General features: G+C 38.0%; 2 protein-coding genes across 5 annotated transcripts in view; one reads left to right on the forward strand and one right to left on the reverse strand.

Moving 5' to 3' along the window:
- L (zinc finger protein Lobe) overlaps window positions 1–27,038 on the reverse strand; it is a 427,741-nt gene that overhangs the window by 394,795 nt on the left and 5,908 nt on the right. The window lies entirely within an intron of this gene.
- Window positions 7,572–26,560, forward strand: LOC137243205 (probable lysine-specific demethylase 4A). The gene is made up of 3 exons (XM_067770599.1): window positions 7,572–8,674; window positions 22,112–22,271; window positions 26,263–26,560. The coding sequence occupies exons 1-3, from the start codon at window positions 7,576–7,578 to the stop codon at window positions 26,558–26,560; spliced, it is 1,557 nt and encodes a 518-aa protein (XP_067626700.1). The 5' UTR covers window positions 7,572–7,575.

Genomic DNA, 27,038 nt, shown 5'->3' on the forward strand with positions numbered 1-27,038 from the left:
TTCTGCCGAACGTTGCCTCTTCATTCTGCCATTTGACGCTTCTTCCTCCTCGTACCGGTTGCAGAACCGAGGGTTTCTCGCAGCAAACCTTTTGAACTGCCTTCGACCTACTTCTACCGCTTCATGGGCCCATTCCAAGCGCTCGATCTACACTTCTGGGTCGACTACTGCTCCCAAGCGTTGTACAATTCTTAGTGCTGCACGGTACTGCGAGAGAGCTCTTTTACTTCCTCTGCTCCGTACCCTTCTCCACTCTTCTACTCCGTTTTCATTTGTGTGCTTCTCCAACACGGAGTTCATTGAATCAGCACTACTCTCGCTCCCCGAGTCCGACGCATCGCTTAATTCGTATTTGTCGTCCTTGGATTGCGACTCAGTCTTCCTCTTTACATCTTCCTTATTACAATCAGGTAATGAGTCGTTCATCTTGGTCGTACGACCACTTGCCCGACAAGGCGGGCTCAGCGGTCCAGTATTATATACGCGGAAAGAAGCGCCCCTTACTGTGGTAAAGCCATAAATACTTCCCGAGGTGGCCCGGTATCGGGAAGGCTCCGTTCGAATACAGCCGAATTTATCCCCAGGCTGCAAATCTTCCAATAGGCACGGTCCGCATAACACCCTGGATTAGGGGGTTGGCAGTTCTTGGTTTCCGACATCCCGTCGCCCTCCTATGAGGCGAAAAGGCGTAGATGTCAGTCCTAAACAGCTCCGCCTCATAGTCGGGCGCTATGGATTTCGGCTAAGCCCTCACACCAACGACAAGGTGCCTACCCTAGTGAGGGAACTCAGCTAAGAGCTCACAGATATTTATTTGTTTCGCATAACGGTACTCCATAACGACATAAACTAATCGAGACAGATATAGACTTCCATATATCGAAATGATCTAGGCGAAAAAAGAAATTCATTTAGCCATGTCCGTCCGTCTGTCCGTTAACACGATAACTTGAGTAAATTTTGAGGTATCTTGATGAAATTTGGTATGTGAGTTCCTGGGCACTCATCTCAGATCGCTATTTAAAATTAACGAAATCTGACTATAACCACGCCCACTTTTTCGATATCGAAAATTTCGAAAAACCGAAAAAGTGCGATAATTTGTAATCAAAGACGGATAAAGCGATGAAACTATATAGTTGGGTTGACTTTATGACGCAGAATAATAATAACTTAAACGTTTTGCAAGCTGTAATTTGGCAGCTGAGTATGTAATGTTCGGTTACACCCGAAAACGTTTCTTACTTGTTTTACATCTATATTTGTTTACTATAATTTGATAATTTTGATTGAGCTTTAGGCCAGATTATTGAATAAACCTTCTTTTTTTAGTAGTATTCAAAATATATTTATTTGTTCGATATTTCGACTTCAACCTGAAGTCATCATCAAGACATACATTTCCGTAGCAAAAATTTGACTTACACATATGGATATGTATGATCGACTAAACAGAAATTATGACAACATAATTTTAGTAGAAACAAAAGAGCGAAAAATATAAATAAAGATAAATCTAAAACTCCCGCGAATATAAACAAATTCATGTACCGCAAGTGGAAACAAAAATCATATGTATACAATAAAAAATGTGTCAACATAAGTAAAAAATATATATGTATGTATGTACGTATTTAATGTATGTACATATGTTATGCTCTCAGCATTGCTAGAGTTTTTGTTCCAGCTTAAGTTTAGTGAGTGTGCTTAACTGACAGCAGCGTGGTGTTGTTGTTTTAAAGCCAAATTACTGTAGGTTTGTGCACAGTGGTCTACATCTGATTTAGAATTCATTTTTATATCATTAGGGGTGTTCAAAATGTGTAAGGTTTCTAAAATGAAGCGCTTATTATAATGTTTTTCATGTTCCAGAATGGTTACGTTTTCAAAATCTGGATAGTGTCCCGTGGCTTTGCAATGCGCAGCCAATGCTGTCTTGTTTTCTGGATTATTATTTCTCAATTTAATATTCGATTTGTGGGCGGAAAGCCTCGTCTTTAGTTTAAGTTTAGTTGTCTCTACATATACTTGTTCGCATACGTGGAACCCGTCGCCGTTGCATGGAATTTTGTACACCACGTTGGATTTCTCATGATTTGGTATTTTGTCCTTTAAATTACTATAAATTGGTCGTAGAGTGTTGTTGTAAGTAAACGCGATTTCATATTTCTCTATGTCATATAAATTTGAACCCTTGATTCTTTCAGACACTCCTGGGATATATGTCATTGATTTATAAATTTTATCACCTTTCTCGGTTGTATTATTATTGGCGTTCGCTGTGTGATGTTTGTGAATCAGTTTTTTTATAAGGGACCTGGGAAAAGAATTTTGTTCCAGGGTTTTTCTAATTATCGCTATGTTTTTGTTGTGAAACATCTTATTACTTATGTTAAGAACCCTTCTTATAAAATTTTTCGCTGTGTTCAAAATAGTCTTGGGTGCGTGTTTGGAATTATAATTGATAAGTCTACCCGAAGCTGTTTGTTTTTTATACCAATCAATGTGTAATTTATTATTATTTTTAATTATTAATGTGTCAAGGTAGGGAAGTCTGTTGTTTTTCTCCACTTCCATAGTAACTCGTATGGATTTGTAATATGTGTTGAGTAGTTTAAGCATGTTTTCCATTTCGCTCGTTTTGACGATGGCAAATAAGTCGTCCACGTATTTGGTTAGCAATCGGGGTTTGCTTTTTGATTCCATCTCGAATCTTGTTAGCAGTTCATCTAAAACAATGTCAGCTATCACTGGGGAGGCTGGAGATCCCATTGGCATACCTGATCGTTGTTCGTAAATTTTGTCGTTGTATTTAAAATATCTATTGTCCCTCACGCAAAATTTTAATATGTGCATGAATAATTCTTTTGTTAAACATGTGTGCTCTTTAATATCAGTCCACCTGGAGGCAATGATGTCGATAGCCGCATCCACGGGAATGCTGGGAAACAAAGAAATCACGTCAAAGGACACCAAACTCTCATCATCGTAAATGTATGTGTCTTTAACTTTTTCTTTGAAATCTGTGGAATCTTTGACATTGTATTTTGAAGATTTTGTAATATTTTTAAGTATACGGACTACATATTTACATAAGTTATAGGAAGGGGACCCGATGGATGATCAAATCGGGCGCAACGGTATGCCATCTTTGTGGATTTTTGGTAAACCATAAATCCTAGGAGGATTTGCAACTTTGGAAATTAGGAAACTCTTTTCTTTTTCTTCTATGTGGCCATTTTTAAATATTGTCATTACTAATTCATTGTTTTTGTCCTGTAGCTTTGTTGTGGGATCTCTTTTTAGGACCCTGTAATCAGAAATATTTTTCACAATAATTTGCATTTTCCTGGTATAATCATTTTTCTCCATCGCTACAGTGACATTGCCCTTATCCGCATTGAGTACCAGAATTTGTTTGTTGGTTTTGAGAAACTTTCTTGTAGAGTGTAAAGTCTCGCACATGAATTTGTCAAGAAATGAGTGTGTATTCTTTTTCATATGTTCTTGTATCAATACCGTGAAATTGTTTCTTTCGATTTCTTGCCTTTCTTTGTTTTGCACGGTTTGGATAATATTTTCTCCGTCGGCTATAAATTTGAAAAGGGGGAACTTTTCTTTTTCTAATGGTAAAACATGTTTTGGACCTAGAGATAAAAGCCATTGTGTGTCTTTGGGGATGTCTAAAGATATTGTGTTGCAAAAATATTCTGGTACCACCCTAATGTTGCATTTTTCTTTTTCTTTCTCTCTTAAGTTTTCGTATTTAATAATTTGTGTATTTCTCACTTTTTTGCTGAGATTATTTATTAGGAAATCCTCGCTCTCAAAGAATGCCGTTGAGTGATGCGGGTCGAGGTTTAGTGTTATTTCTGCTTTTAGTCTACTTTTCTCTTTTTCTTTTTGTCTTCGTAGATCATGCTTTATATGTATAATGAGGTTAAGGAGTTTTATTTGCCCATTCTCTATGTACCTTGGCACAACTTTTTTAAACTTACATGGGATTTTATTGTTGATGATATTGTTGTTGATGGTGTATGTGATGTTCTTGGTTGCATCTATGATGAACTTTGGAACCAAGCCGCTTCTTTTGCACCTCTCCAAAAATTTTGTCGATTCTGCCAGTCGAGTGATTTGTTGTGTGGTTTGTTGGTAGCGTCTAATTGATCTTTTCGTGTGAGTGTCATACTTGACTTTGATTGTTTTATACACTTTGTGTGTATTGTTGTTTTTTAGGTGTGCTCTCCGATTTTCCATTTTATTGGTAAAAACAAACTGGTATGCCAAGTCTGTAGCATCGTCCAAGATGATTAATTTTAACTCGAATCATCCCTGGACTCAAAAAAGAAACACTGCGTTGAACCTGATTGAAAAAATTTATAATCGCAGCGACCAGGAGTTCAGAAAAAAAAACAATGTTAAAATCAAGAACTTTTTATACAAAAATGGATCACAACAAAAATGAACAATAGCAAACATTCAAATCAGAACACAAAAGCAGATAACCAAAAGAAAATATTTACCGGCATAGCATATGTACCAGGACTAACAGACATGAAAACGTTAGGCACATACATACCCAACAACACTATAGCTTTTGCTCATCGACCACATCAAACACTTAATACAATATTTACAAAAACTAAAGACAGAACGAAAAAGGAACAACAACACAACGTCATTTATGAAATTAAATGTAATGGCATAGAAGGCGAACCCTGCGACAAAATATATATAGGAACAACGAAGCGAGCTTTGGGAGTGAGAATAGGCGAACATAAATCAGACGCAAAAAATAGAAAGATGACGGCAGCCTTGGCGCAGCACATCAACAAATTCGATCACTCAGCTGATTTCGACAATACACGAATAATAGATGTGGAAAGCAAAATAAAGAAAAGATTAACGTTGGAAGGGCTTCGAATCCAACAGCAGATAAATAATGCAATGAACTACAAAGAGGATGTAGATAATATCAGCTGTGCATACAAATGTGTGATAACCAACAATTGACGAACAGCTGGGATAGAGTGTAGATGGTTTTTAAATGTAAAAATTTTGTTTATGTTAAATGTATATATTTTTGTAAAAATGTGTAGTTAATTTGCAGTCTACAATTTATGTTATGGTATGTATGTACTATAATTTAGAAAAATATTTTCTAATTATGTTTTCTTGTCACAATAAATACATAGTCTCCCTGAAGAAGACACAATAACGTGTGAAACGCGTCGAGAAAAAAACAAAAACTAATGTTTTTGCTTTAAATTGAACGACCAAAAAGCTCTTACAAATAAATAAACTCAAAATTTTTTTCATTTTAGAAAAAATTTATCAAAACAATAATAATGATAAAATAATTATTGTTAGGCCTTGAGCTCGATTCGAACCCGCGATCTTACAAATCAGTAGGCCGATATAACAACAAAAATTTACAAATAAGCTGGACTAGTTGTCCCCCCACGTTTCACTACTTGTTAAAACGGTTGCTCCCGCTTTTATGACTGACACGCACTCTCATTGCCTTAGTGAAAAGTGAGTAGGCGCAATTTATTTTGGAAGGGAAGCTCTAATTTCGATTAATTGGTCGGATGTCAACAAGTCATAGAATGCACTATGCGTTACTGTTTTTTACTTCCTTTATATTAAAAGCCCATTTACGACTGCGGTCAAAGTAATAGCAGTATGAAGTATAATTAGAGATGTGTAAATATGTACAAAAATCAAACCCAATTGCTTCCTCATAATTATCAAATACTTTTACTTTGATAGTATTCACGACAACTGTGCAAAAATTGTTTCAACAAGGCTTACGTTATTGGTGGCAAACTATTAGCCGTCGCCGTGCAGCGTGCGTGCGGACCATAGGTCCTGGGTTCAAGTTCCGGGCAAAGTAGCACCAAAATTTTAGGAAAAGTTTTCTCAATTAGAAACAAGTTTTTTCATGCAGGGTCGCTTCATATGGCAAACACTGCGAGTGTATTTGAGGAGTTCCAAACCAAAACGCTATAAGTGACTCATGACAAGTTCCTAGATGCGTTTTGGTTTGAAAGTTGTGAGATTTTGAGAACTTTGGTATGAATAGTATTCGCTATTCATAGAATAAAAGGTCTGGTGTCATTATTTCAGCGACACTGGGAAAAATGGTTGGATAATGTGTACCATTTTTGTCATATTAGTACTCCAATATCAATAAAAGTTTATTTTAGCATTGCTCATCCATTGAAGAAATGTATTGTAATGCAATTCAACAAACTACTTCTTCTGAGCGTGACTAATACTCCCTTAAAATAAATATAATAAATATTTCAAAATAAAGTATATATCTGTTACATTTCAATACTAAACGCGATATTTCCGTCATTTGTAAAGCTACAATGCTAACATTTTATATGATCAACTTGGTTAGGTTGACTTAAGGACTGTATTTAACTATCTTGAAAAAAGCCCGTGGCAACGCCCACAAGGCCGCGTAAATCTTTTGAAATCTTTTGCATCGAATTCAGATACGGTTGAAGATGTTGCGGTGAAATTGATTATACACCTTTCCTTTTAAAAATAGAATAACCCTAGACAAGAATCACAAAACCGGTTGATTACCACGCCCACGTTCAATATAAAAATGATAAATATTCATATAGAACATACAAGTTCGAGATCTGTAGCATCTACCGCTTTTTCCCCATGTATTTGGCGTTGAAAAAGTGTTTATAAAAATACATTTACACAGCAATTTCAGATATTAATTAATGGAGCGAGGACGATCGACTTCGCTGTTTCCCGAAAAGTTTTCATATCCAGCTCAAAATTTAAACATTAAAAGTTCCATAATGCTACATGGCTATGACCCGATCAAAAAACACGACACAAGTGTGAGAAAAATTTAAAGTTTTACAAAAAATTCGGCGAAAGACGGAAGGTTTCAAGCCCGGGTAAAATTTTTGTCAAAACAAAAATGATGATATGGCGCTATATTTAATAAAGGTGTTTAGGTCAGGACCTAAATATCTTTATACTGCAAACACGGCCACCCTAATACATAACTTATTTAGTGCAAATACATTCTTACATCCTTTCATGTACTGCACACCCACATGCATACACATTCATGTATGTTCATCACATATATTCAACGTTAACATGGGTAACTGAGTTTTCCATCGGATAACAAATATCCATTGGAAAACCCTCGCACGATCTCCGGTTCGACAACACGGAGATCACTTTCCATTTTCGGTTCTATTTCAACCAAGGAGGAAGAAAGTCGCTGCTGCTGTCACGCCACATCATATACCAAAGGTAAAATATTGTACCAACTTAACACAAAATAAAATTAATTATTGTCATCATTACTAATATAACTATTTGCCTTTTATTTCTTTTTCCATATCCACATATATATATATTCTCCGTGCTACCACGCACCGTGCGAGAATATACATTTGTGGCGCTCGTTTCTCCTCGATGGTTGTGTTGTAAGATATATCTTGTGTAGGCCATTTTGAGATGTCTTCTTGAGTAATTATTTTTTGTGAAAGTTTGTTTAAAAAAGTTGAAAGAAAAAAGTTTAAGAGAATGTCTATTATTTCGGGATGCAACGATGATAAGCGCAATAAAATACCAAGAATCATGACCTTTCGTCCCAGCGATGAAGAATTCAATAATTTCTCCAGTTATGTTGAATATATGGAACGACGTGGTGCACATTTAGCAGGACTAGCAAACGTTATACCACCACCAGAATGGGAACCAAGAAAAACTGGCTATAATATAGACAATATTAATATGACTATGCCGGCGCCTATTTGTCAAGTGGTATCGGGCAAACAAGGTGAATATCAACAAATCAATGTACAAAAACCTTCTATGACACTGCGACAATTTAAAGAGATGGCAGAATCTGAACGTTATCAAACCCCACGGCATTTCGACTATGATGATTTAGAACGAAAATATTGGAAAAATGTAACGTATATTGCACCATTTTATGCGGCCGACGTGAAGGGTTCGTTGAGCGATCCTGACTTACGTGTTTGGAATATAAATTGTCTTGATACCATACTAAATTATGTAAATAAGGATTATGGTATTGAAATTGATGGTGTTAACACCGCTTACCTTTATTTTGGCATGTGGAAAAGTTCTTTCGCATGGCATACGGAAGATATGGATTTGTATTCTATTAATTATTTACATTTTGGAGCACCAAAAACTTGGTATGCTATACCACCTGCATATGGTAGACGTTTAGAAAAGCTAGCAAAACGTTTATTTTATGAAAATTATCAAAATTGTAATGCATTTCTACGTCACAAAATGACTTTAATAAGTCCACAAGTACTGCGTCAAAATAAGATACCCTTTAATAAGATTACACAGGAAGCGGGTGAAATCATGATAACTTTTCCATTTGGTTATCATGCTGGTTTCAATCATGGCTTCAATGGTGCCGAGTCAACAAATTTTGCATCGAAACGTTGGGTAGAGTATGGAAAACGTGCAAGCCAATGTAATTGTCGAAAGGATATGGTTAAAATATCAATGGAAACATTTGTGCAGCGCTTTCAACCGGACCACTATGAAAATTGGTTGAAGGGCATCGATTACGGATGTCATCCAGAAGAGCCCGGAAGAATTTATCCGGCTCGAAGGACCACATGTATATTCTCGCACGGTGCGTGGTAGCACGGAGAATATATATATATATATGTGGATATGGAAAAAGAAATAAAAGACAAATAGTTATATTAGTAATGATGACAATAATTAATTTTATTTTGTGTTAAGTTGGTACAATATTTTACCTTTGGTATATGATGTGGCGTGACAGCAGCAGCGACTTTCTTCCTCCTTGGTTGAAATAGAACCGAAAATGGAAAGTTATCTCCGTGTTGTCGAACCGGAGATCGTGCGAGGGTTTTCCAATGGATATTTGTTATCCGATGGAAAACTCAGTTACACGTGTTAACGTTGAATATATGTGATGAACATACATGAATGTGTATGCATGTGGGTGTGCAGTACATGAAAGGATGTAAGAATGTATTTGCACTAAATAAGTTATGTATTAGGGTGACCGTGTTTGCAGTATAAAGATATTTAGGTCCTGACCTAAACATGCCGGCCCCCTTGCAGTAAGCAACATCTTAAAATGAAGGAGTCATGCTGAAGCGGTCACGCGCACGTATTACTTAAAACTAGATACAATATGTTTGTATTATTGAATGAAAATTTGTTGGGTAATCACGTCCGGACTTGTTTGCATATAGTAGCTGCTGTAGGAAAAAGAAGCAACATATTAAAGCTGAAAACAAGAACGGGTTATAATTCAACGCACATTATACAGTATACATATTTGGACTGTATTTATTTGTATTTATCTCTTTTGTGTTCCGAGATTTTTCGTAGTCTGGACGTCTCCGTTCCAGATTTCGACGAATGTAAATTAATTTTCCATCTGGACTAAGAGCCCAAGTCTCTCTTCCAGATTTTAACTTTATGAGGTTAAATGTTATATCCAGACGAAGAGGACGCGTCTCCGTGCCAGATTGGATTTATTTTATTAGATTATGTGACAATTAATTTTCCATCTGGACAAAGAGGCCAAGTCTCTGTTCCAGATTTTAACTTTATGAGGTTAAATGTTATATCCAGACGAAAAGGACGTGTCTCCGTGCCAGATTGGATTTATTTTGTTATATTATATGTGAATTTTAATTTTTGGTTTGGTGGCGAACGCTGAATGGCATACATATTGATATGAAACTCTTTAATTCGTATTGACCCTCTAACAGGCGCTTATAGCAGATTGGCCATGTGCATGGACCTGCTTATGGGTTGTCCAAAGTTCGGGCAGTGATGCAAGAATGACCGCGTGAGCGCACAACTGCTTATCAATGGGTTATTGATCACTTTCTATGTGCTCCTTGAGTACATCCTATCTCTTCTTTGTATTAAATTTCGTGTTTCTGCATTGGATACATAGAAAATGAATAAATTACACTTGCGAGTGATTAATTCATAATTTCTACTGAATACAATAAATAAAAATTTGTATATTCGAATCTGATCGAAAATTTATAATTTGGTTTTTATTTTTGTGATTTAATTTGTCACAAAGTTTCCTGCCACCCAAGAAAGTTTCGCCTTTTCCAGCTAAATTTGTGGATTTCGGTAAAAATATTGTAGTTGAAAAAATTTTTGTTGCAAAAAAATTCAAGACACTGGACTTAATGGTCGCGAGTTGAGGCAAGCCTCTATTCGACAAAGTAGGGTTGTGAATTCCTCAAAAGTATATTTATCCCTACCTGCCACTTTTCGAAAGTGGCTTTTGAAACTTTTTACTCCTGCTTCCCACAGACCTCCCATATGAGGAGAGGCAGTAGGAATGAAATGCCATTGCAGAAGTTGATGAGCATATTTAGACAATGCGTTCTCACGCGAATCAGCTATAAATGCCTTAAACTCAGATCTAAGTGATCGTGAGGCTCCGACAAAGTTAGTCCCATTGTCGGAATATATATTTTTCGGACATCCTCGCCTGGCGATAAATCTGGGGAGTGCCGCGAGAAATGATTGGGTGCTAAGGTCGGTCGTGGCTTCCAAATGTATGGCTTTCGTAGTAAAGCAGACAAACAGACAGACATAACCTTTCGAAATTCGACAACCTCTACCTCTATAACTTTTTATGTCGAATGGTCCTGCAAAATCTACCCCTGAATTAGTAAATGGTCGGAAAAATGTGGTACGTTCCTTGGGAAGGTTACCCATAAGTTGGGTTTGTACACGTTTTTTATAGATTGTGCAGACCTTACAATTGTGAATGATGGATTTTATCATATTTTTAACCCCAGGAATCCAGTATTGGGTCCTAATAAGCCTAAACATTAGTTGATTTTCTCCATGTAAAGAGATTTCGTTTTGGTAGTTACTGCATGTGCTTGCACTCGTTTCTCCTCGATAGTTGTGTTGTAAGATATATCTTGTGTAGGCCATTTTGAGATGTCTTCTTGTAACCAAGAAGGTCCCTGCCACCACAAGGAATTGTTGACCAGTTCATGTGCTGGGAGTCCTCTGCTAGCCATATCGGCTGGATTTGATCCCGAACCCACATGACGCCAATTATCCTTTCCTACCTTTTCGACGATTTTCGTGATACGGTGTGCTACGAAAGTTGACCACGAACAAGGGGGTTTTCGTATCCATGCCAGAACAATCGGTGAATCGGTCCATAAGTAGGTTTTTGGATTTGTTAGAATTGTTTCCATCATTTCGGAGAGTAGTACGGCTCCGCATAATTCCAGTCGGGGAAGCGATATAGTTTTTACCGGAGCTACTTTTGTTTTTGCCAATAGCAAATTGGTCACAACTTGGTCGTTGTTTTCCACTCGCAGGTATACCGCCGCGGCATACGCTTTCTCTGATGCGTCACAAAAACCGTGAATTTCCACTTTGTTGTGCGGGGAAAAGTGAGTCCAGCGCGGTATCCCAATGTTATTAATTTCATGATAATTTTCCATAAAGGTGTTCCTTGGTCCCTTCGAAAGCGGTGCCGCTTATAGCGGCCGTAAAGTGCGAATTAATGGTGACTTATAACCATGGATGGGATGGGTTTGATGGTTAATGAGGACAAAACGAAGTACCTGCTGTTATCGAGCAAAGAGTCAGCGCATACGCGCCTTGGGAACCACGCTACTGTTGGCAGCCATAATTTCGAAATAGTAAAAGACTTCGTTTATTTGGGAACCAGCATCAACACTAGCAACAACATCAGTACTGAAATCCAGCGAAGAATCAATCTTGCCAATAAATGCTACTTTGGACTAGGTAGGCAATTGAAAAGTAAAGTCCTCTCTCGGCGAACGAAAATCATACTCTACAAGCCACTTATCGTACCCGTCCTACTATATGGGGCAGAAGCATGGACCATGACAACAGCAGATGAAGCGGCTTTGGGAGTGTTCGAGAGAAAAGTTCTTCGAAAGATTTATGGACCTCTACGCGTTGGCGATGGCGAGTACCGAAGAAGATTTAATGATGAGCTGTACGAGCTATACGCAGACATCAACATAGTCCAGCGAATTAAAACGCAGCGGCTGCGCTGGCTAGGCAATGTTATGCGAATGAAAGATGATGCTCCTGCCAAGAAAGTGTTTCTATCGGAACCCGCCTTTGGAAGCAGAGGTAGAGGGCGGCCCCCACTCCGTTGGAAGGACCAGGTGGAAAACGATTTAAACTCCCTTGGTGTGACCAATTGGCGCCGGTTGGCGGAGCGAAGGAGCGACTGGCGCGCCTTGTTGGACGGCCATAACCGGTTAGACGGTTAAGCGCCAATTAAGAAAGTAAGTAAGTATAACCATAAAGCCATAACCAGATAAAACAGCTGATCGAACCTACCTTATGAAATCAATGTAAGCGAGTTAAGGCTTTACGCCGTAAAGCTAACTCGCTTACATTCGTTTCCTTACGGCAGGTTCCATCAGCTGTTTTATCTGGTTATGGCTTTATGGTTATAAGTCACCATTAATTCGCCCTTAACATAGCGGTAGAGTACCTTGTCAAAAATGTAGCAATGTAAAAGTTATCGTTCGTCAACGTTTTTTCCCACCGCTATACTCATTGTGAATTGATACAAATGGCATATGTTTGATAAAAACGTTCACAATAGTAAACAGCCTCGATCACCTGTTCAGTCGCTGTTCGATTACTTAAATCATTTGCTCAATAGTGTTTTTCAAAGATTTTTGTAGACGATACCAGTCGTTATTTACATATTTTAAAATGTTTGCTTAATCTGGCTGCTCAAATTTAATCTATTAACAAGCGTTTAGAAATGAATATTAGTATGTAGACTGATTTTCTGTATACACATTTAAAAGAAAAGTTGATTTGAAACACAAATGGGCAATGCATGGCACTTCAATTTAATAACCGCGAGCAAAAAACAAACCTTTCTTTCATTCTCTGACCATTCGCGACAGCCATTCTCCTTGTCAGCTATTATTTGTCAGGTAGGTATGGCAATGGAGGAATACAAAAAGAGTTTTCACTTGTATGAATTCACAATGGCTATACTCAAAGCGGTGAACGTTTTGTCAAAAATTTCAAATAATATCAAAACGAGAAATAGTTTCGGTCATTGCGGAATTATACAAGGTGGCAGCATGGTGACATACCTACAAACATAAATAAAAATTTCATGTACTTTGTTTTTGTAAATCCGATGGACAAATGTCAAATACGTACTGCGCCGGAAGTTGATGTATCAAATCAAATAAAAAAAAGTTTATAATCAGCTGTAACATTCTGCCACCTTGTATCATTGCGCCATGGTTTCGGCTTTTTAATTTTCTTTAAAATAATAACAAAAACTAAAAATATAAAAAAAAATGGAAAACCATAACAAATGAGCTGAAAAAGTTTGGCATACATCTTTTATAATGGCGGGGTAAGTTTACAATATAGCGGTGCCGCTTATGACGGTGAATATACATATAGGCCGTCATTTAGCGGTCGCAACATAGCGACACCGCTTTTCGAGGAAACCAAGCTTTAAGAGTGAGTTTGAAATGTACCGTTCTTCATATAATTAGAATTAAAGAGAAATGTATATTTCAAACTGGTTACCGGAATGTGATCAGATTCTAGAGGGAAGTCGTCTATGTCATCTTATACGGAGGCAGGATTGAAACACCTCCCGCTCTTCACAATAATTGCTACTGGATCAATCCATGGTTTGTAGGGGACAAATCGAAATTTTTTTCATTTTTGTACCTTAACCAAAGAAAAACTATAACTTCTGCAGACAAAGTATTAAGTGCATTAATACTGCGTGGTACATGTATAAATGAAAATATAAACCTGTTCTTGAAACTTGTATACATATACTTGTATGCTACAGTCAATCAGGTGAAACTTCAGCGAAATTATTAGAATTTAAAAAAAGAAGTACTTAATTTTGTAGTATCAAGGCTTGTTAAAATAAAAAAATCAAAATACATTATTTTGAAAAAAAAAATGTTGTTTAAAAATAAACTGTTTTTACCGGACATGCGTGAAATTCCGTTTTTTAAATTTTTCTTCTCTCTTATACTATATAGCCTAGCGTACGCTGCCTACCCCACCGAAGATCTGGGTTCCAGTCCCGGGCAAAGCAACATCAAAAATTTAGAAACAAACTTCCTCAATTAGAAAACTTTATCTAAGCGGGGTCGCCCCATCGGCAGTGATTCCGAATGTCATGATTTCTGTCATGGAAAGTTGTACACTAAAAATTCATCTCCCTTGTAAATCTCGTTCGGAGTCGGCGTAAAATATGTAAGATCAGTCCCTCCGATTTGTAGGAAAACCTAAAATGAGCACGACGTAAATTGGACGAGAACCGCAGACTAAATTCTCTTCGGATCTATACCGCGCCTTATAAGTATTTAATATAGACAATTTTATGCTGTGGTTATCTAAAACAATGTTTATGCTTGAAAATTTACTCGTTTACTAAGATTGACATACATATTCCAGGTAGAGGCTTAGTATATTTTCAACAAATATTCTGCCTTTATTCAGCTAATTAATGTGAAGGAATAAAAAATGGTTCCCAAGGAATTTTCGAGAAATATTTGATTTTTCAATTCTCTTTTCCCATACCATTTTTTTAACTTTTTTTCTCAAGCTGATACTAATTTTAAATTCTTCCTCCTTGGTACGAAGAGGTGTTATATATTTAAAATATTGTGACGAATATTAGCAACACTAAGGGATACTATCATCTCTAAGCCGATGCTAAGCAGTGACTTGTATGCACATCATTAAATCAATCATTATGTCTACCCATATGTCCATACGAGCAGCGGAGAAGAGACGCACAAACACATGCATATATGTATCATATCTGAGATGCTCACAAAAGAAGTATTACTCACGTATACACGCGCATATGAGAAGCTATAAACGTAGTTTGAGAAGCTATGAACGTAGCTGATAACTAACTAGTAAATTCCAGAATAGAAAAGCCTAGAAGTATGCAACGAGGAAATCACAGAGTATAAAAGGCAGCAACAGTAGAGGCACGACAATCAGTTTCATTTAAGCAAGTTATTGGTTGTGAAGTATCAGTGTTATTGTGAAGTACTTTAATAAAGGCCATTTTGCATTATTAAATATTGGAGTTATTTATTCAACAGTTTAGCGATACAAACGTTAGTAGAAGGTTGCAAATAAGAGGAATTGCGCTAAATTCGTTACAATTGGTGTCAGAATAGGAATTGTTGAATAAATTCCGAAGATTGCGAATATAACTTAGACATGGCAAAGTTGAGTGAATTGACGATCCATCAACTGAAGCAGGAGTTGGAAGTCCGTGGATTTGCTACTTTTGGCAATAAATCCCAGCTACAAAGACGACTAAGTGTAACTATGGTATTTGAAGGAATCAATGCTGAGGAGTATGTTTTTCATTCTGATAACGACAAAACAACAACAAAAATTAAAGAAAAAAAAACGAAACACCGCAGACAGTGACGAGCACAATATCTGCACAAACATCGACAATGGCATCTCAGCTGGAGTCACAGGAGGCACGCATTTCAGAAATGTCATCTCAATTGGAAGAACAGAAGACATATATGTCATCCCAACTGGAAGCGCAAGACGCACGTATATCTGGAATGTCGACACAAGTTTCGGAACAGGTATCATCGCAGCTCTTTGCGAGACTGGAAGAGCAGAATGCAAAAATTTTACAACTCGAGAACAAATTTTATGCCGAGATAGCAGCGTTGAAAGGTTTTATGCAACAGTTACAACTAAATCGCCCAGCTAGGTATTCAAGCTTCAATTTGAGAAGACGTCAGCAGTGAACAACTGGAATTCTGAAGATAAAGTTGCTGCACTGTTCGTAGCATTGAAAGTTCCTGGAGCTGAAATCTTACAGACTATTCGAGAGTGCGAACGGAACTGTTATGAAGCATTGATGGGCGCTCTAGAGAGACGATACGGAACTGAGCATAGGACGCAGATATACCAAATGGAGTTACTGAAGCGCTTCCAGAGGCCTGGTGAAACATTGCAAGAGTTTGCGTCGGATGTTGAAAGGCTGGCATATTTAGCGAATGTGGACGCACACGGGGAATACACCGATAGGTAAAAATCCAGAGCTTTATTAATGGAATACGGGGTGTCGAAACGAAGCGAGCGACATACGCAAACCCGAAACCTACATTCGCAGAAACGGTATCACATGCTCTGATTCAGGAAACAGCGTCGCTTCTGTGTAAGCCAGTTTTCAAAGCACTCATAGTGGTTTCAATAGCATGGGTGGTCTTAATAACAAAGCTGGAAGGGATGAGCAAGAGCGAGTAAGATGTAGAGATCGAGAGCTAGCTCCAGCTATTGGATGTCCTGTGATATCTGTATCGCAAATTGGTAGAAAATCGAGCAGTCTTACCGTCAAAGGAAATGTGGATGGCAAGGAGCGTGTACTGACTGCAGATACGGGCGCATCTTATTCCTTAATCCGATCTGACTTGGTCAACAGGAGAGTAAAACCGTTACCTGGAGCAAGGTTGCGTACTGTCACAGGCGAGTATAACCAAGTGCAGGGAGAAGTGATATGTGAAGTCTTAATTGGAAAAGTCTCAGTTCTACACAAATTCCTTGTGGCGGAGATCGTTGATGAAGTCATATTGGGAGTGGACTTCTTGGTTGACCATGACATCAAGACCGATATGCAGAGAAAGGTGATGCGTCATGAGAACCAGAATGTGTCACTTAACTTCAGTTTGGAAAAAGGGCTCAGCAGTAATCGAGTACTGGTGGAGAAGAGTCGACAAAGACCACGAAAGTCAAAGGCAAAGGTTAATAATGGAACGAATGGGCCAAACAAAGCAAAATCAAAGGTACCTGCGAGAAAAACACTGGCATTGACAAACCCCAATGGACGCAATAAAACGAATGAAAGAATTTTCCAGAAAGAATGCAAGGGTGGTTTCAAGCCAGCGCGCACTACTGTTGTGAAACGTCAAGACGATACTGATTATGTGAAGCCAATCCGTCAAGAGAAAGCTCTGCAAAGTAGTTCATTGGCTAAACAACAGAGTGCGAGGGAACGATCCAGGATAATGAGTAGTAAGATGAAACACTGGAACGACAAGAACTTTAATTCGGAAGGTTTCTCGGAGAGAGATTTGGAACTGCTATACAACCTTCACCGGCGGAAAAGTATTCCATCCAAATATCGGTGCAGTTGGGAAGGCCCGTACAGAGTTGTGAAGAGGATCAGTGATGTCATCTACCGCATACAAACAAATGGGAAACCACGAAATAGAAGGGTGGTTCATTTGGAGAGGCTAGCAGCGGTTAGATCGAGAGATTTGTCTGATCGGGACGATCAGACTTAGGTGGAGGGCAGTGTGACGAATATTAGCAACACTAAGGGATAATATCATCTCTAAGCCGATGCTAAGCAGTGACTTGTATGCACATCATTATGTCTTCCCATATGTCCACACGAGCAGCGGAGAAGAGACGCACAAACACATGCATATATCTTATCGGAGATGCTCACACAAGAAGTATTACTCACGTATGCACGCGCATATGAGAAGCTATAAACGTAGTTTGAGAAGCTATGCACGTATCTGATAACTAGCTAGTAAATTCTAGAATAGAAAAGCCTAGAAGTATGCAACGAGGAAATCACAGAGTATAAAAGGCAGCAACAGTAGAGGCAGGACAATCAGTTTCATTTAAGCAAGCTATTGGTTGTGAAGTATCAGTGTTATTGTGAAGTACTTTAATAAAGGCCATTTTGCATTATTAAATATTGGAGTTATTTATCATCATCATTATCATCATTTATTGCAAAAAAAGTATTAGTACAATAAGATCTAGGATCTTTTATAGTACAACAAAAAGATAAATCGCAATGTAAAAAAGAACAAAAGTCATAACAGAGGGTTATGTAGGTTAAATTATCATATTAAACATAGAGAAGTATCTTAATTTACTAGTATCTAAAATAAACAAATAATTAAATTCAATAATAAAACATTGTACACACTCATACATATTGATGGCAAAAACTCAAGAAGTATGATGGTTTCAACTAAAATGAGCATAAAGAACATTTTTAAAGTTGGAATAGAGGTTCCATAGGCGAATAGCCTTGACAAAGAATAGTCGTCCAGATGTTAGATAGTTGGTACTATTAGGTCGTTGATTCGAGCAGACCTGGGGAATATTAGCTTATCATATAGGTAACTAGGCTCCTTATACATGATAAGTTGACAAAGGAAAATGCTGTTTCTAGCTTTCAGATATTCGAAGATTTCACAGCCCAGTAGACGCGCTCTCCAGCTGGATATATAATCAAATCTAGCTAAGCCGAATACATAACGTGTAACATGATTAAATGCTACATCAATTTTATGAGCAGACTGGGAGCTCAGTTTACTGTACACTAGCTCAGAGTAGCAAATGATCGGCATAATCAATTGAATTGCAAGTTTTCTTCGAACATTGACCGGAGTATAAATAGCAGACATTCGTAAGTTTCTTAAGATATTGTATACTTTCTTAACCACCGAATTTACATGATCATCACAGGACAGCGTCGTGGTAATAATAAAACCAAGATTAGTCACTTTTGAAACGAGTTTGAGACATTTACTGACAACGCGCAAGGGCGGAATACTTGAGAAACTTATTCGTTTTTAGATATAGGCAACACGTATGATTTCTCACTGTTCATGCGTAAGTAATTTTTCCTAGCCCATTCAAATATGGACGTTAAGTCATTATTCAATCTTGAGCATAAATCGTTTGTCCCCTCATGATTTCCCGACAAATATAGTTGGACATCATCAGCATATGCATGCATATGAGCATGCTGGCATGCATTAAATATGTCATTAATAAAAATACTAAAAAGTAGTGGACCCAAGATAGAGCCTTGGGGTACCCCTGCCAATAGTGGGTTTAGACCTGAAGTTTCGGAGCCGACTTTGACAAGTTGGGATCTACCCGTCAGATAACTTCGCATGAGCCGCACTGCGGAGTCATCAAAACCAAAATAATTTTTTAATTTTAAGCACAGCAGGTCATGGTTCACAGAGTCGAAGGCTTTTGAGAAGTCAAGTAGGCATAATAAAGTCAACTGGTTTTTGTCAAAGGGTGCCCTGATGTCGTCTAAAATGTTTATGATAGCCGTGGAGCAACTGTGCTTTGATCGGAAGCCTGACTGGAATGGTGATAGCAGACTATGTTTGCTAACATGGGCTTGAATTTGTTCCGACAACAATATCTCAAAGACTTTCGAGAGTGCTGGCAAAATGCTGATAGGCCGAAAGTCACTAGGACAATCTGCAAACTTAGTTTTTGCAATGGGTATAACTGTGGCAACCTTCCACATATCAGGGAAGCAGGAGGTAGTAATACTGTGGTTGATAATATGCGTCAATGTAGGAAGAACGTACGGGGCAATTACTTTAACAAATTTGAGCGGTATATTGTCCTGACCGATTGCGTTGGACCTTATTTTATTTATGCATCTCGCCAAATCAAGTTCCGAAACAGCTGTAAACTCAAATACTTGACAAACAGGAACCACATATAAGGGAGGGGTTGGGAAACTGGTATTAAGACAAGACGGGTTAGCTTGGCTCACAACAGCTGCATTAAGATCTTCAGGATTAAGGGAACAGTCAGAACTCTAACTCACATGTACACGCAGTTTTTTCAGATTACACCACAAAACATGATTAGGCAACGATATATTCAACATTTTACTGTAGTATTTGCATTTTTCTCCCCTAATATAGGCAGTGGTCTCATTTCGTGTAAGTTTGTATGCACGCCAAATTGCGTCGCTTCGGTTTTTCTTCCAGAGGGAATAAAGCTTATTGCGCTTGATAATCATAGCACGGATGGATCTATTAAACCAAGGGCAATAGGAAGATCTGTTGCTATATACCCGAGATGGAACGTGAGTTGTATAGAGATATAAAATAATTTCATTTAAAAATCTCAGCTTTTCATGCACCGAACTCAAGCTCCAACAAGCAGACCAATTTATGCTGGAGATGTCTCCATGAAGGTTATTTACGTCCAGTCGCCCATAATCTGGTGAAATGGATGGTCTAGCTACTGCACTGTTATCGAGCATTACATCAAATGAACAGAAAATTAGATCATGGTCTGAGATAAAGGATAATTGATCAAACTTTAAGACTTTAGACGTATCGGGCACAATGAAATAGTCAAGAAGGCTGGAGCAGCAGTTCTGTCCATACCTTGTTGGTACGCACACATTAACCACTTCAAGACCAACACTTGAAACATCCTCTAACAAACGGCAGGTATACGGGTCACTACATAAGAGATTAACATTAAAATCTCCGCAGATAATTATATCAGTGTAATCAACTGCGACCGAGGACAACATTGTAAAATATTCCTTCACGTTACACAATTTATTAGGGTTATAGACGCACGAAAAAAGGACTTTGGACAGTGAACTAGACACTTCAACTAGCAAGTTCTCAGTGACGCCAACAGCTATACTTGATATGATTCTCGACTTGAGATGTTTTTTACAATACATAGCAACACCACCACCTTTCTTTACCTTTCTATCCATCCTATAGAGAACGTATCCCTTTATGTCAAAATGGCCATCAAGTATTTCAGGTTTAAACCAAGTCTCGGAAACACAAATGATATCAACACTAGATTGTTCAAATATCGCTCTGACTGCATCCATATTTTCACCATTTAAGCTACGAGCTTAAAGTGCACCACGTTGAAATCTTTATGGTGCCTGCATAGGACATTAAGCAAAGCTAGGCTATTATTCGCAATGCTATTCGCGTTTCTACTATCTCCAAACACTGAGTACAATCGAATTAAAAGCAACTTTAAAGTAAGGTATAGACAGAGCCGAAGAAAAAGAAAAAAAATAAATTAATGTTTGCGCCATCTTTACATAACAAAAAACAATGAATAAGCATATGAACTTAAGGTTGGCGATATCGATCCAGATCAGCCTCACTGGTAACTTTTGTTGGCTGTGCGGATGTATCAAGTCCATGCCTAACGTAGACGCAGCCAAGGAGCGTGAATGCCGCCTGCAGCTTTCCCTACCGCCTTAATTGGATAGCCGCTTGTAGCAAAAGCCTATTTTCCTTGGTAAGGCTCTCGTATTGGTGGAAGTTTCCCTGGATACCAAGGGGTTCCAGAGAAACAGCGCTTTTCATACGCCTACGGTGCTCCCCAAACGCACGAAGAGTACGATTGCGATCCAGCGGCGAATGGAACTTGATCACAATCGCACCGTTGTTGCCTGTACGTGAGGGTCTCGTGCGGAAAATGTCCCTTATTTGCGGTGACTGAAAATCAATGGACATGCACACCACGTTAAAAATACTTTTTAGGTTTTCTCCCTCCTTATACGGGACACCAAAAGCGACAGCATCAGCAGCGATATCAACAGTCAGTTTTTGCTGAAGTCCTTTTGCCAACTCTTTTTTGAGATTTTCTATTTCGGACTCAGACTTTTCTAATCTCTCCGTCAGCAAAGAAATCTGCGTGGATGAGGCAGACAGAGTGGTGGTAAGTAACGAGATCTCCTCTTCGATACGTTTATTTATTTGTTTCTCCACTTCATCTAATCTTTGCGAGACGCCCTCTACCAAAAGCCGCAACTGGGCAGTCTGTTGATGCACCTTCGACTTGAATTCCTTCAGGGTGTTGTACACTGCTGAGAGGGTGATAGCTGCAGCCCCATCAACTTTTTGTGTTTTCGCGGCGGGGGAGCCCTTGCTCAGACGTCGTTTTACTGCGGGAGGAGTAATGTTTGGCATATTACCCAAGCGAAGACACCAGATCCAATATCGAAAACACTTTGACACACCTGGTCACCTTAATATATGTTAGCTGGGTGGCAACCCTAAATACTGTACGAATAAAAAGTATTTGCGCACTTGCTTACGTCGCTATTCGCTTAAGCGAATTTTTTTGGCGCTATTACAGAGTTATGTATGTATATAACGAAGTTAAAAAACTTACAAATTCTGTCGGAAAAATATCAATACACGCTTTTTTATAACATGTATCACAGCACAAGGCACTATATTTAATTCTTATGGAATTTACCCTTGCATTTACTTTAAATTGTATTTATTTACACAATTTGTTGATTGTTTATCGGCAGACGTATTGTTTGCGGACTTAACACGAGCAGGGTTGCCAACATTTATCAACAGTTTAGCGATACGAACGTTAGTAGAAGGTTGCAAATAAGAGGAATTACACTAAATTCGTTACAATATATTGGCATTGAAAATTAATAAGGAGAGCAATGAAAACTGGCGAAAATTAAAGGCTTTCTATAGAATGATCATACTTTGGCTTTGTCATTGTACTTCTAAGTCAGATGATCAGTTGTGGGGTACTCGTTTATCCTTTAAATATTATCCTTAAATCGAACTTAAAGAGTATTCCAGTACTCTGCAACGTATCCCCGTTCATATAAACATAACCAGAGCTGCTCAACCCCTATACACTTGTAGCACTTTTGTTTTGCCCTGAATCATAGGCACAGATACAAATATACACTTCAAATATAAAAAAATAATTGTGTCGCACTCCCATATGCCCTCATCATTAAAAAGAGAGGACTGTAAACTCATGACAGGTATTCTGACTGGACACTGCCTTCTGGCGTCACATGCCTTAAAATTTGGTCAGTGATAGCATATGTAGGAAGTGCGGGTTGGAGGAGGAAACGATCGAGCAGGTTCTGTGCTCGTACCCTGCGCTTGCCAGGCTAAGACTCCAGCTATTAGGAGTGATACAGCTGTCACATCTAGAAGCAGCAAGTGGCTTAAGTCCTAGGAAGCTTTTAGTATTTGCCAAGAGGACAGAGTTATTTTACAACTTAGGTACTGGCTTTTGATATGGTTTTTCAGTTTGGTCGTTAAAACAAACTTATGGTAACACTACGGAGTCATTCAGCCTATGTGAGGTCCTCATGGACCGGCCAGTTCAACCTAATCTAACCTACCCATATGCCCTCACATTTCCCCCGTACCCGGGTTTTCTCAGGGGGCCGCGATTTAGAGGTACCGAGACATTTGTTTTTTTAATTCAGGAGAGTCTTTAGTTATTCCACGTGCAATTTTAAGCCGAATTTCAAAAGCAACGAATATTGATAATGATTTTTTGCCTGGGCCTGAGGAGACAATAAAAACATCAAACAAAAATGTGCTTCTCAGGGGGCCCACGATTTAGAGGTACTAAGACATTTTTTTTTTTTTAATTCAGGATTCTTTAGTTGTTCAATGTGCAAATTTTAAGCCTAATTGCAAAAACAACGAACATTGATAATGATTTTTTGCCTGGGCCTGAGGAGACAATAAAAACATCAAACAAAAATGTATGTTTATATGAATCCGAAATCGTAAAGTTTTCGTGGTGACACTGATGAAGGTTCATCTTCAAAAAATCTTCCAACAATATCACCAACTCTCTATCAAAGTCCAGATTGTTTAAACAACTTCGATATCGGTACCGTGAATAATTAGTTTTTGCGATCTGAAGAAGTCAACGAAATAATTCGTCGAGGTCATCAAAATGTCCTGTTATTTTTCCACGTGATTGTCATGACAAGGCATTCCCTACCTCGTTGTTAAACAGAATCTTGCCAAATGGGGAGGAAGTGGAGCGTGACTGGTTATTGTGGAGTGCCAGTAGCAATGCTTTTTATTGCCTACCATGTCGTCTGTTAAGCACCAATACTTTAAATCGACCTAAAATTTGTTGTGCGGATATTCGAAATTCCAGATATGGAAGAAGCTATATGATAAACTGCCATCACACGAAAATACTCAAGATCATACTAAATGTTATATTCAATGGCGATCTTTACAAAATCTAATTCAAAAGGAGGCTACAATTGATACACTTATCAATGAACAGCTAAATCACTGCAACTCAAAAGTGGAAGGAAATTTTATATAGAATTTTGGACACTATTTTTTTTTTTGGTGAAAGAGGCCTAGCTTTCAAAGGGAAAGTATATATCTTGGTGAACGAAACAATGAACATTTTTTGGGCATCTAAGATCTCATAAGCCATTATGATCCAATACTTAGAGATCATTTGGAGAAGGTATGGATTTCACAACAGCTGCACAAACGTTTACAAGTTCGCTACCTTTCCCCAGACATTCAGAACGAGTTTATAGAAATTTGTGCAAAGCACGTGAGGGAAAATATATTAAATCAATGCAAGAAAGCCAAGTATTTTGCTATTATCGTTGATGCTATGCCTGATGCTAGCCACGTTGACTACGTTCATTTTGCGCTAGCTCCATTTCAATTTCGAAAGCAACAAATTTTACAATTCAAGAACGGTTTTTGGCTTTCGTGAATTGTAACCAAAAAACTGGTCAGAAAATCGCTTATCTAATTTGCCATACTCTAGGTAAACATGAAATCCCATTAAAAGATTGTTGTGCACAAGGGTACAATAACGGCGCCAATATGAAAGAAGCCTACAACGGAGCACTACGTCACATTCTCGACAAAAACTCGAATGCTGATTACTCGCCTTGTGCAACCCACAGCCTCAATTTATGTGGTGTTGATGTTGCAGAATATTGTACGGCTGCAATTACTTTATTCGGAGTTGTACAAAAATGTTTTACTATTTTCAGCAGCACTCTACAACGATGGGACATTCTCAAAAAAATGTACATACGGAGATGTTACCGGCATTCTCAAGTACATCAACAAGTTAGAATGTTCCTTGCTGTCCTCAATTTGGTTCAAAATACTGACTACCATTAATTAAAGAAACGTGGTCCTCCAAGCTAGAGACGTCACCATAGATATTGAGGTCCGACATCTAGATGCCTTATTAGCTGATTTGAAGTTGATCAGGAACCAATGGGAAACAATTTTAAACGAATACAAAACAGTTGCTATTAAATTGAACATCTCGCCAAAGTTTTCGGACATTCGAAAGAGAAAACCCAAAAGACGTTTTGAAGATAATGGAAATGAGATGATTATGGATGATCCAGAGTCTGATTTTAAAAACAATACATTCTCGGTGATCGTCGATTCGGCAATAACTGGCATTACTGAACGATTTGCAGCTATGAGAAATTTAAACGAGACGTTTTCCTTTTTGTGACAATTTGAATACACGGATGAAACTACAGTTCGGGCGAGCGCAGCAAGTCGAAAAATACAATTCGGATATTTCTCAATGCTTACAATGCGAAATAATTCACTTGAAACACATTTACGATGCAAATTTTGATAAAGGTCTGGCACCATTGGAATTGATAAATGCCATCTACATACATACATATGTTAAAAATCTTTATACGATTTTCCCCAACATTTGTGTTGCTTTACGTATCTTTTGCGCTATACCTGTCACTGTAGCTAGTGCAGAACGTTCCTTCAGCGTCCTTTCAAGAATCAAAAACTTTCATAGATCGTGTTCATCTCAAGAGCGAATTTCAGGACTTGCCACGCTTTGTGTTGAATCCGTTTTGGCAAGACAGTTAAATTTTGATATTATTATAAAAATTTTGCAGCGAAAAAAGCAAGTAATGCCACTCTTTGATATCCGAACTTTCTATATTGAATAATTAAAATTTATAATCATCATTCAATTTATCAGAAATGTATTAAATGTTACCAAATAACCAGAACAGATTATTTCAAAGAATATGTGGCTGCTAAAAGAGAATTTATTTCTACGTTACAATAAAATTTTATAAATAGTAAATATTCTGTGTTAATTTTATTCTCAGCTATTAGTCCAAAAATCATTTAGTTGATGTGGCAAAAAATTTTTTTGATGTAATCCATCAATAATGATTCATGAATGAGATGTCATTAATTCAAGTTAATCAAATGTATTAGTGGATCTTTTATAGGGGCCCGTAAATTGTTTAGTCCCGGGCCCGGATTTTCTCTCTACGGCCCTGATTAGAATCTACTTTGCATATTTGGTATTGTGTCATTGAATTAAATCTGTAAAATAGTATGCGGTGAAAGGCTGAGGTATTATTTTGCTAGAAGCAAGGTAGAGTAATATTGCTCTATCGAATGTGGCCCTGAGCGATATGTCAAAGTGAGTTTTATGATGAAAAGCACTTGTTGAAATTGCAAAGAGTATATGATTCAGATATGTGGAGTTAGTTGAAATACATGATTGAGATTTTTGAAGAATTAGTTTTTATATTGGCAGCAATATCGACACATCGTTCGGGGATTCGCCTCAAGAAAATGAAAGCGACCATTGGCGTGCGCTATTGGACACCCAAAACCGTAACTTCCTTGAGCTGGTCAAGGCCTTGCAAATGCAGAAATCGTCAAATCAAGAGGGTAAAATAATTGCACTACCGAAATTCAATCCTGAATATCCTGGCGCTGATGCAGTGTCCTGGTGTTCAACAGTGGACATGATTATATTAGAAAATTCTTTAGCGGGTAGCAAATTTATTACCGCGTTGAGTAAATCTTTGCAGGGAAATGCATTGCAGTGATTGTCGCAAATATCGTTCACCGGCATATCGTGGGATCAATACAAAGAACATTTTTGCAACGTTTTGTGGGTGTTGAAACACCAGCTGCTACTTTGATTAATATTATGAATGGTCGTCCAAGAGATGAGGAATGTCTTTCACTGTATGGGAGTCGTTTGGTTACATCTTTGCTATCACGGTGGAAGTCAATGAGCACTGAAGAAATTGCGATATATGTGGTTCTTGCGCACACTACAAATTTAGACCAGCGTTTACATCGTTTAATATTTACAACGAACATCAAAAGCAGAAATCAGCTACAACACTCAGAGAAAAACGCCGTTCTAAAATCCAGCACCACCGGACTCCATTCAAGCTTTTCATGTTCTTACTTTTTTGTTCTTGAAAAACGAACAACCTGTTCTCAAAACAACAACCTCGTTCTTTCCTTGAAAAGAGAACGGCTGGTCTTACAGCTCCGACACATAAGCAGTTTTTC

This window comes from Eurosta solidaginis, chromosome 3 (assembly GCF_040869045.1).
Source record: "Eurosta solidaginis isolate ZX-2024a chromosome 3, ASM4086904v1, whole genome shotgun sequence".
In the NCBI taxonomy this organism is placed as follows: Eukaryota; Metazoa; Arthropoda; class Insecta; order Diptera; family Tephritidae; genus Eurosta; species Eurosta solidaginis.